Here is a 15,656-nt window from a genome sequence, read left to right on the forward strand (position 1 = left end):
GGAAAACACCACATGAAAGGATTTTGTCATTTAATTTAAATATCACGTTACCTTTTTGTTTTGTGTTTTTTTTTTTTTTTTTTTTTTTTTTTTTTTTTTTTTTAATGGGTGAATGAAGTGATTTACAACGTGAAGGGGCCGTAACCTTGTTCCGTATGGTTCAGCTGCTGACGTGTGATCTTTGCTGAAGGATCCTGATTTAGGGGAGACGGGGGGGAGACTATTCTAATGAAGTGTCCTTCAATAAGATCCCTCCGCAGAAGTTATGGTTGTTGTTTTTTTCCCCCCCGAGTACACACAGGAACACGCTCTGTGGTTGTTTATGCCCGCAATGCAGCCACCCTTCTCTACGTTGTGTGTTTTGTGCCATAAAGCTAGCTGACCTCTGCCCCCTTTTTTTTTTTTTTTTACTAATTTGTGTTGCCTTCCTCGATCCTCTTCACTTCCTTCTGTAAGGATATCTCATACTAGCTCCTCTTTATACACACATAATACTTACCTACATGTGTTGTGAGTGGGTTATGTTGTGTTGCACATTGGATTTTCTCCTTGCTCATCAAAGGCAAGTTTGGATACCTGTTGTCGGTGTGAACAGTGTCTTGGATCCACTGTGAAACTCCTTTGGTTTTCTGGACTTGCTTGCTTTAACAGGGCTTGGTTTCACATTAGTGCTTCTGCTTTGCTCTGTTCATGAGTCGAGGAGGGCGCTGGCTTAGTCCGCTCTTTCTTCAATAACTCCTTTAGTTGCCTTCCTGCTCTTTTTTTAATGTCTTTTTTTTATTTTGTTAAACATTAGTATTATTTGTGATACTTTCAAAACAAAGGACGGGGAATTGTACGTATGATGGTGATAAACTGAATGAAATGTGGGTGTTTGAGATTTCAAAAGAAAAAAAACTTTTACATTTTTATCTTTTTTTTTGTTTGTTTAAAAAGTGTGTGCGTTTGTGTGTGTGTGTGTGTGTGTGTGTGTGTGTGTGAAGCTGTGTGCGCAGCTGTGCGCGCTTGTCTCTCTTAATGTATGTAAGTGAGATGGAGTGTGTGAGTGCGCTTGTTTGTGCGCACGCCCATGCATGTCCGTGAGGGAAGCAGGTTAACTAGACTTGTCACACCTCTTGTATGTATTTACTATATCATAAGCTGTATGACTGACCTGTATAATACAAAGACAATGAATATACAAAAAATTAATACAAAAATAAAAATTTGAGTATAAAATGATTTTGTTGTGGATTATTTCAGACAAATAACATTACTACAAATGTACAAAGTATCAAATATCATTTTTATGGTTTGGAGACAAACATACAAACTTATTATCAGTGGTGGAAGAAGTACAGACCACTTTAGGATACCCTCATACAAAATGTTATGTTGTCAAAGCACCGCGTTGACATTTCTGATAAAGTCAAACTATATAAGCACTTTCTATCAAATGTAATTAAAATATTAAAAGTAAAAGTACTTCATGCCCTGATGAGGAATACCCTTATCTTCTGCAGATGAGTGTTCATGCAGATCCTGATAACATTTTGCAAAAACATAGTATATGATACACTTTTGATTTAGTTTAAAAAATTATGAAGTAACACGACTATGTGAGACATGTATTTTGTTACTTGACGCACCTGGATGGCCGGAAGGAGGCCTATGTGAGAATACTGTTCATTGATTACAGTTCAGCTTTCAACACCATAGTCCCCACCAGACTGGCTGTCAAGCTGAAGGAGCTCGGACTGAATACTCCGCTGTGTGCCTGGATCCTTGCCTTCCTCTCAGCCCGGCCGCAGGTGGTTAGGGTGGGGAGGCACATGTCCAGCTCCCTCACCCTGAACACAGGATCCCCCCAGGGCTGTCTCCTCAGCCCCCTACTGTACTCCCTGTACACACATGACTGTGTGGCCAGGTCCAGCTCCAACATCATCGACAAGTTTGCTGACGACACCGTTGTCGTGGGCCTGATCACCGACAACGACGAGAAGGCCTACCGCGAGGAGGTGGCTGACCTGTCACTCTGGTGCCAGGACAACAGCCTACACCTGAACATCAGCAAAACTAAGGAGCTCATTGTAGACTTTAGGAGAGGATTCCAACCGAGGACGCACGCGCCCTTGGTGATTAATGGGAATTCTGTCGACAGGGTGAGCAGCTTCAAGTACCTGGGAGTCCACATCACAGAGGACTTAACATGGACTGTACATACAGACACTGGTGAGAAAGGTGAGGCAGCGTCTTTACCACCTCAGGCAGCTGAGGAAATTCCAGGGTTCGGTGAGGATCCTCAAGTCCTTCTACTCTGGAGCAGTGGAGAGCATCCTGACAGGCAACATCACTGCCTGGTTTGGGAACTGTACTGCCCAGGACAGGCGGGCCCTGCAGAGGGTGGTGCGTTCAACTGAACGTACTATTGGAACTGCCCTCCCCTCCCTGCAGGTCTTATACACCAGGAGGTGTAGCAGCAGAGCGGCAGGATCATGAAGGATCCTCATCACCCCAACAACAGACTGTTCCAGCTGCTGTTGTCAGGCAAGAGCCTCCACAGTCACAGCGAGAACAGAGACTGAGACAGAGTTTTTTCCCGCAAGCCATCAGAACTGTCAATGCTGACCTCACCAGGGGCCCTCACTGAGACACACACATAGGCCCAACTGCCTTACTGTACTATATGATGCATACTGTATCGCATACTGTGTCACTGTTCAGGGTTGTTCGTGATGCCGTATTGCTGCGCCGTACTGTTGTATACTGTGCTGTATTATCCCACAAACACTACCTCACTTCATTCACATTCCACTTTAATGCACATATCTGTATATACATAATTGCCTATTCCATATACATAAGCATATTCCCTCTATCTATTCCATTTTATTTTATTATATTTTATTTTATTTTATTCTATATATTTTTATTTTATTCTACAAGTATTCGACTTACTGTATTACACTTTAGGAATCAGTTAGTTGGTCTAGTAGAAGGAAATTTTGGTAGGACATATTGTGTGTTATCACCGGGTGCGTTGCATTACATTTCACTGCATGTATGTATGAAAGTATGTATATGTATGAAAGTATGTATATGTATGAAAGTATGTAGATGTATGAAAGTATGTATATGTATGAAAGTATGTATGTGTATGAAAGTATGTATATGTATGAAAGTATGTAGATGTATGAAAGTATGTAGATGTATGAAAGTATGTATATGTATGAAAGTATGTAGATGTATGAAAGTATGTAGATGTATGAAAGTATGTATATGTATGAAAGTATGTATATGTATGAAAGTATGTAGATGTATGAAAGTATGTAGATGTATGTGACGAATAAACCTCTTGAATCTTGAATCTCACTGACGGAGGCCTAGGAACCAACGTGCCGTTCACGTTTCGGGGGAATATTTCGCCGACGCGCCAGCGGCGTTTCCGGTTGGCAGGCGACGCCGTTCGCGTCGCTGCGTAGCACGTGAGGTCGGTGCGTGTCAGCGGCCCCTTCGTCCGAGTCGTCGGTGGAAAGATAAAATAATTAAAATAAATACATTAAAATAAATCTGTGAAGCGCGAGGATGAAGCTGCTGACGCACAACATGTTGACGTCCCATGTGAAGGGAGTGACCAACGGCTTCCCGCTGCTCATCAAGGTAAACGCGCTTGTCCGAGATGAATTGGCCGGTCCCGCGTCCGGAGTCCAACACGGGTTTTAAAACGCTCCGGTTGCGTTTTACTCTACTACATAACTACCGATTCACATAACTACCGACTTACATAACTACCGATTCACATAACTACCGACTTACATAACTACCGATTCACATAACTACCGACTTACATAACTACCGATTCACATAACTACCGATTCACTTAACTACCGATTCACATAACTACCGATTCACATAACTACCGATTTACATAACTACCGATTTGCATAACTACCGATTTGCATAACTACCGATCTGCATAACTACCGATTCACTTAACTACCGATTCACTTAACTACCGATTCGCATAATTACCGATTCGCATAACTACCGATTCGCATAACTACCGATTTACTTAACTACCGATTTACATAACTACCGATTTACATAACTACCGATTTGCATAACTACCGATTTGCATAACTACCGATTTGCATAACTACCGATTTGCATAACTATTTGCATAGCTACATCTCCAACACAGTTGCTTCGTCAAGGGTCGGGGTTCGTAGGTCTGTATTAAAAGCAATGGGGACCGATCCACAGCAACAGTCCGCTTCCGTCGTCCTTAGTTACCATGACAACACCTGTTTACTATTTGACTGTAAACTGTCGTCAGGATCTGCGCTCATCTGCAGGAAAGAGGAAAAGAAAACACGTGAGCTCCCTGGTGTCCAGGCACTGAAGCACTTTAAATATTTAAATTCAATTTAAGAGCAAGTAGAGATGAACTTTCACTGAAGTAGAGCTGCTAATGTGGTACTTTTGACTTTCACGAGAGTCATTTTGTGTAAAGTTATATGTACTTCGACTCGAAGTTCCGTGTGTTTCTTCCACCAGCGTCAGTATTTTATTTCCGTGTTCAAGAGGCTTTTAGGGAACTTTGGGACTTTCTTTGGGGGGCGTTTACTGTAAAGTCGGACCACGGCGGCTTTTGTCGAGCTTGGCGAGCGCTCTGTGTGGAGCCGCCGGCACTGACGGGGTCTTGCTCCGCCCCTCGCCTGCAGGCCACGGAGGTGAAGGTGAACGAGGTGGAGTTCAACGCTCAGTTCGTGAGGCGTATGATCCCCAAACTGGAGTGGAGTGCCCTGGTCCAGGCAGCTGAGGGGGTGAGTCCTTGAGGGATGGAGCTACGGCTTGTCTGTGTCGTTGCCGGTGTCTATTGTGGCATTTTATACCTTTTTTTTAAGTTGTTTAAAATCCTTCATTTCAGTATTTGTAAAAAATAAAATAAAAAAATATTATTAACAATAAAATATTGTTATAATCTGTTTGATATGGAATTCCTTCTCCCGCCCTGAATAGAAACAGGTACCAAAGTCAAATTATCAGCACTGTTATGTGTATTTTTAATCCGATAACACCAGCAGGGCTGGGTCCTCGTGCAAACCAGATGCTGCCACATTTATTTTGGCTACTTGCAGTTGGCGCTGATGTACTTTCCCCGTCCACAGCTCGGTCACCTGCAAGGCCTTCCTAGCGAGCTTGAGCCAGAGTGTGAGAACAACGAAGAGTTCCTGAAGAAAGTACACAGGGTACTGCTGGAGGTATTTAGCTTCTTCTCCCGTGTCCCCTGCTTGTCAGCGGGTTGTGGCCGCTCTCGGACCTTCTGCCCTCCTTCTCACTGTTTGTAAATGAAATGTTTGATGTCGAGTCTCCCTCGATGTTTCATAACCACATCGGGCATCTGATGAAGAAGCACCTTCAGCACTGGGACCTTCGGCTCTCACGTAAAGGCTATTCAAACGGATACAACTCTAAAAAGGTTATCCCTTTAAAAGTGAACCACATGCGTGAATGTGTTAACTTTTTAAATCATATGAATCTTTTCCCATTTGAAACTTGGTTTATTCAAGCGCTTGATTTACTTCGGTAGTTGCGCAGCTTTCACTGCAAAAGCAGGAGCAAAATGATTCCCAGAAATGTGAAACATTTTTTAATCTTTTTCCTTTGTTTGATCATTTGAAGATGTTTTGAATGTGTGTTGAATGACATCATGTTCACATGTTCCCCTTGTGACTAAAATGTATTTAAAGATTGGACGTTGCGTGCCACATTCTTACTAATTACAGACTTATTGTATGTCGCTTTATGACAAAAGCGTCTGCTAAATTATGTAATGTAATTGGGCTGTGTTTTCTGTTACTTAGTGTAATATAAATTAAAGAAAAATATTTGTATATTGTTACAGTATATTATACTGTATATAGTGATTCTTGAAAATGTCAAATTGTGATGTTTTTTTTTCACCGAGCTTTCATTTCATAGCACAACCGTTATTGCATTTCATTAATGGTATTTCTTCCATTTGTGGGAGAACCCTCACAGGTTGATTAAAACAGGCGTGTACTCTGTATCAGATTTCAAAAGAGTTTTGTTCAAGCAGCCATGTGAGACGTCTCTCTCTCTCTCTCTCTCTCTCTCTCTCTGTCTGCTGTGTCTGTCGTTTGACAGGTGGAGGTGATCGAGGGACACTTGAAGTGTCCCGAGTCTGGACACGAGTTCCCCATTTCCAGAGGAGTCCCCAACATGCTCCTGAATGACGACGAGGTTTAGACCCAGCCAATATAAAAACTGGACTCTGGTTTGCATGTGTACCTCAAGAAAACATGCCAGGTTTAGCGGTTTTTATGTAATTATAATATTTGTAGATTTTTCTTTTGTTTTAGTGTCTCACGCTGCCACCAGGAATGAGGAGTTATTAAACCTAACCGATCAATATATCCCTGCACCCAGAGTCTTGAGGAGTGCCATCTGTATTTATTTTTGTACCTGTTTTAAGGTTTGTTGTTGGTTTTGCAATAAAACTATGATTCCTGATTTGCACGGTCCCATGGAAATTGCAATTTCACTGTCCTACTAGATCGGACAAGATACGCACTGTGTGTGTGTGTGTGTGTGTGTGTGTGTGTGTGTGTGTGTGTGTGTGTGTGTGTGTGTGTGTGTGTGTGTGTGTGTGTGTGTGTGTGTGTGTGTGTGTGTGTGTGTGTGTGTGTGTGTGTGTGTGCGCGTGTGCGCGCGCGCGCGTGCGTAGCGCTGGCACTGGCACCGACATCTCCATATCTCCAGCTCCATATTGCTCTCTCGGGGGTTGAGAAAGACGGATGACGTGGCAGCGGCTCGTCTATGTTTGGCCTCAGGAGAGAGGCAGTGGAACGCAGGGAGGCTACGACTTGTTTTTCAAGCGTTTCCCCCCAAGAAGCCACACGCTGCGGTGACCGCCACTGGCCAGCAGGTGGCCTCCTTTTGCTCTTGGCCCGTGGTGCCTCCGCGTCCGCTGCGTGTGTGGGTGTCGTGGATCCACGTGGACACATGCAACTCTGCAGCCGTTTGTTCACATCGTTTCGGGCGCTTTCCGACTTCTCTTATTTTTTATTTATTTTTATATTTTTTTCCTCCACTGTCAAGTTGGAACAGGACCCTGTTTGCTCTGGGGCGGTGTAATCACCCCCCTCCCTCCCTCCCTCTCCCACTTAGGGCAATGACAGGCCCGCACCCGCGACTATGAGAGCCGCGTGATGGGAGCAGAGGAGCGATTAACCCCCCCCCCCCCCCCCCCCCCCCCCGAAAGATTGACGTCGCCTCCAACTCCCGAGCTGTTCCGAGCGGTGGGGGCGCGGGGCGGCGGGTCGGAGAAATGAGAGGCGCGGACGCCCACGCCCGGGCATGAAAGCGGGCCGCGGGCGGGCGCAGCGGCCGGATCCAGGCTCCAGCGGAGGGAGGCTCGGGCCCGATGCTGCCGCGTCTGGTGGGGTGTGGGGGGGGGCTGCGACGGCAACGTCATCGGGCGTCTGCGCAGCGTCTCAGGAGCCAACCTGTCAATACCTGCACGGGGGAGGGGGGGGACGGATGAGAGAGAGTGTGTGTGTGTGTGTGTGTGTGCGCGCGCGGTTTAAGGAGAGGCCTTCAATCTCATAATCATACACCCAAATTACTTTTGTGGCACCCCCACCCGCCAGCTCTCACACATTGGGCTCTCTCCCTCCCTCGCTCTCCTTTTCCCTCCCCCTCTCTCTCTCCCTCCCTCTCTCTCTCCCTCCCTCTCCCTCAGATTGGGTTCATATTTCTGTTCTGTAGTGGATCAGACAGACGGTGCCTGTTTGTTTGTTTATGTTTTTTTTTATTTTTTTATTTTTTTGTAACTTCTCCTCTATTTGCCCCCCGGGGGGAGTTTCCAGGTGGGGGGGATTGATCGCCGGCTGGACGTTTCAGATCCGTGATTTATTGGAGTTGCCCGCGGGTTCCTCTGGAGCGAACAACGACTTCCTTCACCAAGGCTTTTATTTTTGTCTCTCGGTTGTTTTTTTTTTGTGTTTGTTTTCGTTATGTTTTGTTTTTAAATGTCACTGGATGTGATGTTTGCGTGAGCAGCAGGGGCAGGGGCCCGCCGCGGCCCCTCCGACACACAGGGCGACATTCTTCCCGGATTCCGGCACCGGCTACTTTTTTTTTTATTTGCTTATTATAGGGGCTGGGAGGATCTTAGCAACTTTTTTATCTTGACTGGCCCGACTGTGTGGGAACAAGTATGGGCCGCGCTCTGGCTCCGCGGATGGGCCGTTTGGAGGGGAACGGAGCGACGCCGCTCCAAGGATAAAGTCAATTAAACGAAACGAAATAAAAAAAAGAATAAAAAAAGAATAAAAAAAGAGGATCTGATTCGGGGACGTCTTGCGACATGGGCTGAGCTCCGCGCGGTCTGAGCGTCGATCATTGGAAGATGCTCGATGGAAGCCGGTGACTCTTAGAGCGTGCGCGTTTTGACCCGAACCACCGCGCATGGGCCGCCCGGGGCTGTGACCGCGCCGCCCGGAGACCGACCCCCCCCTTCCCCCCTTCCCCCCTTCCCCCCTTCCCCGTCTCCCTCCCCCGTCCGCCCGCGCCGCGCCGCGGAGCCATGCGGCTCGCCCGGCTCGCCGTGCTGCTCCTGCGGCTGGCGCTCACCGCGGAGGCGCTCAACACCTGCCGCTCCATCGACCTGGACCTGCAGAAGTCCAAGCGCATCGAGGCGGTGCGCGGCCAGATCCTCAGCAAGCTCCGCATCCGCGGGCCGCCGTCGCCGCCGCCGCCGCACGCGGTGCCGCCCGAGGTGCTGCTGCTCTACAACAGCACGCGCGAGCTGCTGCGGGAGCGCGCGCGCCTGGCGGAGTCCGCGTGCGACCGCGAGAGCAGCGAAGAGGATTATTACGCGAAGGAGGTTCAACGCGTCGACATGCGGCCGCCCCGCAGCGCCGGCGACAGTGAGTGGACTCAGTGGGACAGAGCTGCAATGTAGTGTGTCTGCGTGGCGCGCGGTACGTTTCCCCATTTAAGAAAAAAAATAAAATAAATAAGAATAAGATTTTTTTATTGCTGAAGTTTCCCATGAGCGACGGCCGGTTCCACTCTTTTCTATAGATTCGCTTCCCGACGCGTCACTCAGTGGGAAAAAAACCCAAAACAACCCGACAACCGAAAAAAGAGTCGTTCGGATCGATTGAGTTGATTGAAACGCACTTCCGGTCAACGAGGAGCCGGAGTCAAAAGAGTCGATACGACCCCCCCCCCCCCCCCCCCAACATGATTGATCGAGGTGGAGGGATGCAAAGTGCTGATCAGTTATACTGTGCCGTCATCTTCTCCAAAAAAAAAAAACCTTTTGCGTGTGAACCACAAAAGTAATTTCCTCCCTGTCAAAAGTGTTTATTGTGGTCGAATGCAAAGTGTAAATAAGGCACATTCACGAGAAACACAAACGTAGTCGTCCGTCATTAATTTTCAATTAGACTTGACAAGCAGAGAATGATCTTTTGCGTCTGAATGCCTGTGTGTGTCTGGCTGAGAGTGACTCACGTTGTAACCGCTCATTATGGCAACTGTTATGGCTGAGACAGCACCTCAGGCACATACCTCAGAGCGCCGCGGAGTTGGCCCATGAGCCCCGCCGGTTTCGGATTCGGGGTCTGACGTTGTCGTCCTGAATGTGACTCGATGCAGACACGGTGACCCCCGTGGCCCCGGACCCGCACTACAGGACGGTGCACTTTGACGTCGGCGGGGTGGACCTGGCCCACGGCAGCCTGGTGAAGGCTGAGTTCAGGATCTTCAGGGCCCCCAACCCGCTGGCCCGCGCCTCCGAGCAGAGGGTGGAGTTTTACCAGGTAGAGCGTCGGCGGCGAGTCCTCGGGTGTTTCGTCCAAACTGGATTCGAACCTCGTTTCCGCCGCATGAAGCGCTTCTCTGACCTTTTGTGCCCACACTGACTCCAGAGCCACATTACATTACATTACATTACATTACATTATCATATCATACTACTGTCGTATCATCTTGACATCATTATAGGGATATTAGCTTACACTGTAGTTTGGAAATGTGTTCAAAAATGACCCGTCCAACCCTCTAGAATAAGATGATAAAATTCTAGCGGCTGTTTTTCGCTGCTCCATGGAAACGTCCCATTTCCCATTGGGAAACGGCTGACTGCCGTACGTAATTGAAGTTCAACATGGCAAGATGGCGAATAAAGTGCCAAATGTCCACGAGTTTAATCGTGGGAGCCAAGAGGATAAATTAAAAATCTCTTCACGAACCCCTTTCAACACAGTGGATATTATCACAACGACCTGTCTGACTGTGTGCTTGTGCTTGTGCTTGTGTGTGTGTGTTTCATGTCAGCTGCTGAAGCCAGATGAGGACAGCAGCTCCACACAGCGCTACATTGATTCGCGCACGGTGCAGCCTCGAGCCAAGGGACTGTGGCTCTCCGTCGAGGTCACAGAGACGGTCAAGGACTGGCTGGGAGACACAGGTCAGCCCAAAAAAAAAACCGGCTCTGCACCCTCATACATCATCCTCTTCACAGTGGACCGCACCGCTCGCCGCTGTCCCAAGTCGCAAGAGAACCGATGCCGACCGCCGCCGCCGCAAACTGTAGTTGCAGTTTGGCTGTTGAAGTTTTCCCATGCCATTGACTACAGCGATTGGAATTTTTTAGAACGTCCTCTAAAACGATCGTTTTCTAACTGTTTCCCAATTTGATAGCACTTTGATTTGAAGCAACTTCAATTCAGATGTCCTTTTCCTTTTTCCACCCGGTCTATCTCCTAATCTCTCTCAATCCCTTCGCCCTGACTAGACAAGAACCTGGGCCTGAAGCTGGGCGTCCACTGCCCGTGCTGCACCTTTGTCCCGTCCACCAACAACATTGTTCCCAACAAGAGCGAGGATCTGGAGGCGCTCTTCGCAGGTATGTCGGGAAGAAGTTACACCCGACAGTTCCCTCTGCAAAGATATGTTTGTGTTCCCCGGTGGGTAGGCAGACTCGTTGGGCACCTCCACCCCTACGAGACCCGTCAAAGGACCCCTCAGCAAGATCCTTCACTCTGCCTGATCCGGGGCGCTACCTGCAGCAGAGCGCTATAGTTCCATTGCAAGGATCCTCCCTTTCAGTCACCTGTTGTGGTTCCTGTATTTTGGGGTCTTCTTCAGTGTCTTGGGGTCAAACTGTCCTGTGAATTTGGAACTGGAAGCCTGTCTGACAATTTTGCACAACAGCAACGACAGCCCGGCAGATAAACCTGTATATCACTATTATAAAACGGTACATAACCACCACCCCCGCTCTGCCTCACGCCCAGGTGTGGACGACGAGCAGCTCCGACAGATGAAGAAGCCCGGCCCCGTGAAGGGCCAGGCGGACTTCAGCACCAAGACGCCGCACCTCATCCTCACGCTGCTGCCCAGCGACCGGGTGGACGGCCCGACCAAGAAGAACCGCAAGAAGAGGGCGGCCGCCACGGACACCTCGTCCTGCTCCGGGTACAAACCCCCCTCCCGTCGGGTGGAGATGGGCGGAGGCCTCGCCGACCCAGCCTGAGATCCGCAGTGGTGTCTGATAAAGCGGCGAATCTACTTGCGTCGGATCTCGCCGCTCCAAAAGGGCGGGAATTACATATTTTTTTTCCCCCAAGTCTGACCCCAAAACAGTTTTTGTGGGCTATTGTGTGGCAAAACAAACAATACTCAGTCTGTGTTTAGACTGCAGAGCGTCTAGGCTGCAGTTGTCTGATTTTAGACGACCTCACGCTGCAGAGGGAAGCTCTGGCAGCCGAGCACGGTCATTAACTCCGCCTGGCACATTCTCCAGGAGGATCTACAGTAGCAACCCATTTTAATTTTCCCATGACCGACCTGATGGGTCCTGCCCCTTGGCCCTTTCACAAACGCTGTAGTAGACACTGTAATGGGTCAGGTCCTAAATACTCTGTTCTGATTTTCCCACTCTTTTTTTGTTGCCTCAGAAACTCGGACCAGGGCTGCTGCCTGCGCTCGCTCTACATCGACTTCCGACGTGACCTCAACTGGAAGTGGATCCACGAGCCCAAAGGCTACAAAGCCAACTTCTGCGCCGGCAGCTGCCCCTACCTCTGGAGCGCCGACAACCACTACAACATGGTGAGCGGGGGAACCGGGTCGCGTCTGCTCAGTAAGAGGAGATTTGATTGGTCGGAGCCACAGACCGACTGCTCAATGGATTCCGCTGGTCCATGTTGTTGAGCCATTATGTCGCTTGTGAGCTCACACGCCAACAGCAGCATCAGTGACATAGAAGATTGTCAGTTGAGTATGTTATCGTTTCATTTGCAGTACAGTAAATCCAGGGGCGGATTTTACATTTTGGCTTGGTTTTATAACCAAGTGCTTCATACATGTTTCTATGCATGACAGGTTGATAAGTAAAATCAGAAATCTACCCAGAAACTTCCCACTAAATCATTAAATGCATTATATTAGCTCTCCGCTTTGGATCAGACCTGATATCACTGACCTCTAACTTAAATGAGCACCAGGCTGTTTTATCGCCCTTTTTTGAACCTAACTCCACTTTGACTTCAAAGAAAACAAACAACGGAACGGGACGCGTTAAGATCCGTCAATGTGCATTGTTTGTGGCGGCTGTGCGCAGTGGTTTTCTTGGGGTTGGTTAACCCCGTGGTGATAAATGTGCTGTCACTATTATGGCCTGACGAAAAACAAAACGAAACATATTGGATTATACGACGCGGTCCGTCTGTCTCAGCGTCTGGCACATTCACACGCCTTTTTATTTTGTTTACTTGAACGGAGCTGAGCAAGGCAGCCCCCGCAGGTTGCGTTTCTCTGCTGGCAACATTTGCTGTACCACGGTAAAGATAGTCTTTGAACTAATAAATAAATAAATAAATATATATATATATATATATATATATATATAAAACATCACGAAAGACGGATTTGATCTCAACCGTCAATCTCCTCTAATTCGTTCGATCATCTCTCGGCTCGCTTCCTCGTCAGAGTAATGAAGCCGGGGTTGAAACGGGGGACGGGGGTATGAACTCTTGCTGTGTCGCTTGCCGGTGGCACATTCCTTTTGCCACCAAAGTCTTAAAGGCTGTCGATCCCGCCGCCTCCCCCAGATGCTGCCGCTCTACAACAAGATGAACCCCGAGGCGTCGGCGTCGCCCTGCTGCGTCCCCCAGGACCTGGAGCCCCTCACCATCGTCTACTTCATCGGCCGCACGCCGCGCGTCGAGCAGCTCTCCAACATGGTCGTCAAGTCGTGCAAGTGCCGCTGAGGGCGCGGGCGGAGGAATGCGGGGGCGGGGGCGGTCTGGGTGAGGAGAGAAGGGCGAGACGTGACGGAGGAGGGTTAAACGGACCCAAACGGACAAACCAGCGACAATTCCCTCCGCCGAGGGGAAGCGGACACACGGGCCCCTCGTCCCCTCTCACTTCTGTACTCGATCGCCCTCAGGGAACGCGGGAGGTGTTTTTTTGTTTTTAGTTTTTTTTTTTCTCCACGCCACAGAGAATTTCGGGTCTTAAAAAAAAAAGAAGAAAAAAAAAAAAGTATCTTTAGCCAGTTTGTTTTCACTGCATCCAGCGGAATTATTTCCTTTGATGGTGGCCACTGTATATATACTGTAACCCTCAGCAGCGGAGTTGTGTTCCACTTGTACGCTGATATAAAAGTTGTTTTATTTAATTTTTTGAATGAAACCGCATCTCATGTGTGCCAAACACACTGCATGAATAGGTTCCTTTTATTATTTTTTTAACTTGATTCCGGCGAGGAAATATTCGAGTGGGGTCGGAGCAGTGGGCTGCAGAGGTGCCAGCTGGTCGCCGGAGGGGGAAGGTGTTGATAGGTCGGAGGTAGGAGGCTGCAGAGGGTTGAAGACTTGGGGCCTGTGAGCTTTCGAGAGGGAGGCAGAGGGAGAGGGAGCGTTTTGTCTCGGCAGGGGCCGTGCCAGCCCTCTGCGGTCAGAGGCTGAAATCTGCCCCGGCGTAAACAGGATGTGAAAGATTTCCAGACACCGACCCGACCACTCACGGAACGCTGGATCTAAATTCTCTCCTCATTCTCTCTCCCTCCCTCTCTCTCCCTCTCTCTCTCCTTGCTTGAGTTTCATGGATTTGTGGTGGAGGGAGGAGCGAGTGAGAGAGAGAGAGAGAGAGAGAGAAAGCCAGGCTTTGAAAGTGAGACTTGGGATGATAGGGCTGAATTTGGAAGGGCTGCAGTTTTTGGGGAAGGTGGTATTTTGCAGCCGTAGCAAATTTGTAACTATTTGGGTCTGGCTCAACAATTCCATAATCACCCTCTCCTGCTCATTTCCTGGATGTGCATTCATTATCTTATGTAAAAGCTGTTGACTCGTTGTTATTCCTAAGCTACGATTATATTTTGTCATACCTATGTTTACCATCAGTCACGCGGACCCACGCACACGCACTTCCACACCCACTCAAACACACACGCACACACTCACACACACAGTCTCTTTCTCTCTCTACACCCCAGTATCCACATCGACCACTTTAGATAGAATGTCTAAAAGCTGAAAATAAAAACACCCCTGGGGCGCATTTTAAATATAATCCCTCTGGTATGTTAGTGGTTTGTGTGTGTGTGGCTGAGTGTTTTAGTGGGTGTGCGCCGTGTGTGTGTGTGTGTGTGTGTGTGTGTGTGTGTGTGTGTGTGTGTGTGTGTGTGTGTGTGTGTGTGTGTGTGTGTGTGTGTGTGTGTGTGTGTGTGTGTGTGTGTGTGTGTGTGTGTGTGTGTGTGCGTGCGTGCGTGCGTGCGTGCGTGTGTGTGTTTGCATGAGTTGAACTGCTTTTGCCCATGCATGTGAGAAAGGGAGGAGAGCGTGAGGAGGGAGTGTGTGTCCGTACCTGCTCTCCTTTCGGTTTATCGTTATTTTTCTTTTATGATGGTGATTGTCTGTAAAAAGAAAAAACAGAAACCTTTTTCTGTGAGCCTGATAAAAGTTATTTTGTGACGATGTCTGTTTTCTGCTCTGTGTGTGTGTGCGTGCGTGCGTGCGTGCATGTTCCTTCCTGTAAATACCCGGCTCACAATAAAGTATTTTGTTCACCACAAGAGAGGACCGGCATCATTTTAACCTGCAGAAAATCCACTATCGGTTCAAAAATGGAAATTAAATGCAATACTCAGTTGTGTCTATTTGAAGTCTCTTGATCTGACTGAAGTGATGTATAGTTGGTTCCAGGAGCTTGGTCTCCAGTAATAACAGGCAGGTAGTTGGTAGTTGGCCATGTCACTGCTGCCTTTAAAATGTCTAAAAAGATACCAGCTGCTCCCCAGCTATTGCACTAAAAACTTTTTTTTTTTTTTCTCAGCCGCAGTGAGAATGCAGCCTGTGTGTGTGTGTGTGTGTGTGTGTGTGTGTGTGTGTGTGTGTGTGTGTGTGTGTTTGTTCTGGGGTGCTGGTGCAGGAGCTGCGACGAGCCCCCTCCTACTCGCCCCCTCCCCCTCGCCCCTACCCACTCCCATTCAAGTAAACTAGACTCAGCATCTGTTAGTCTTTTCCTCTTAACTATCCCTTGCTATATCTAACCTGTACTTATCCCCTGGTGCAGCGTCCTGCGTCCTCAGGAGGGAGTGGGCGGGAAAACCTCTCTGTGCAAATAGACCT

At 48.3% G+C, this 15,656-nt stretch overlaps 2 protein-coding genes across 2 annotated transcripts; both read left to right on the top strand.

Moving 5' to 3' along the window:
• The first annotated feature begins 3,439 nt into the window (after positions 1-3,439).
• On the top strand, positions 3,440-6,516 carry trmt112 (tRNA methyltransferase activator subunit 11-2). The gene is made up of 4 exons (XM_080008365.1): positions 3,440-3,639; positions 4,704-4,805; positions 5,151-5,243; positions 6,151-6,516. Exons 1-4 carry the CDS (start codon positions 3,565-3,567, stop codon positions 6,250-6,252), a joined length of 372 nt encoding a protein of 123 aa, XP_079864491.1. The 5' UTR covers positions 3,440-3,564; the 3' UTR covers positions 6,253-6,516.
• Positions 6,517-8,203: 1,687 nt separating this feature from the next.
• tgfb5 (transforming growth factor, beta 5) lies at positions 8,204-14,723 on the top strand. Its single transcript, XM_080008506.1, has 7 exons — positions 8,204-8,936; positions 9,673-9,836; positions 10,354-10,486; positions 10,814-10,924; positions 11,316-11,496; positions 11,979-12,132; positions 13,137-14,723. Exons 1-7 carry the CDS (start codon positions 8,594-8,596, stop codon positions 13,293-13,295), a joined length of 1,245 nt encoding a protein of 414 aa, XP_079864632.1. The 5' UTR covers positions 8,204-8,593; the 3' UTR covers positions 13,296-14,723.
• Positions 14,724-15,656: the final 933 nt, after the last annotated feature.

This window comes from Zeus faber, assembly GCF_960531495.2.
Source record: "Zeus faber genome assembly, chromosome: 10".
NCBI lineage: Eukaryota > Metazoa > Chordata > Actinopteri > Zeiformes > Zeidae > Zeus > Zeus faber.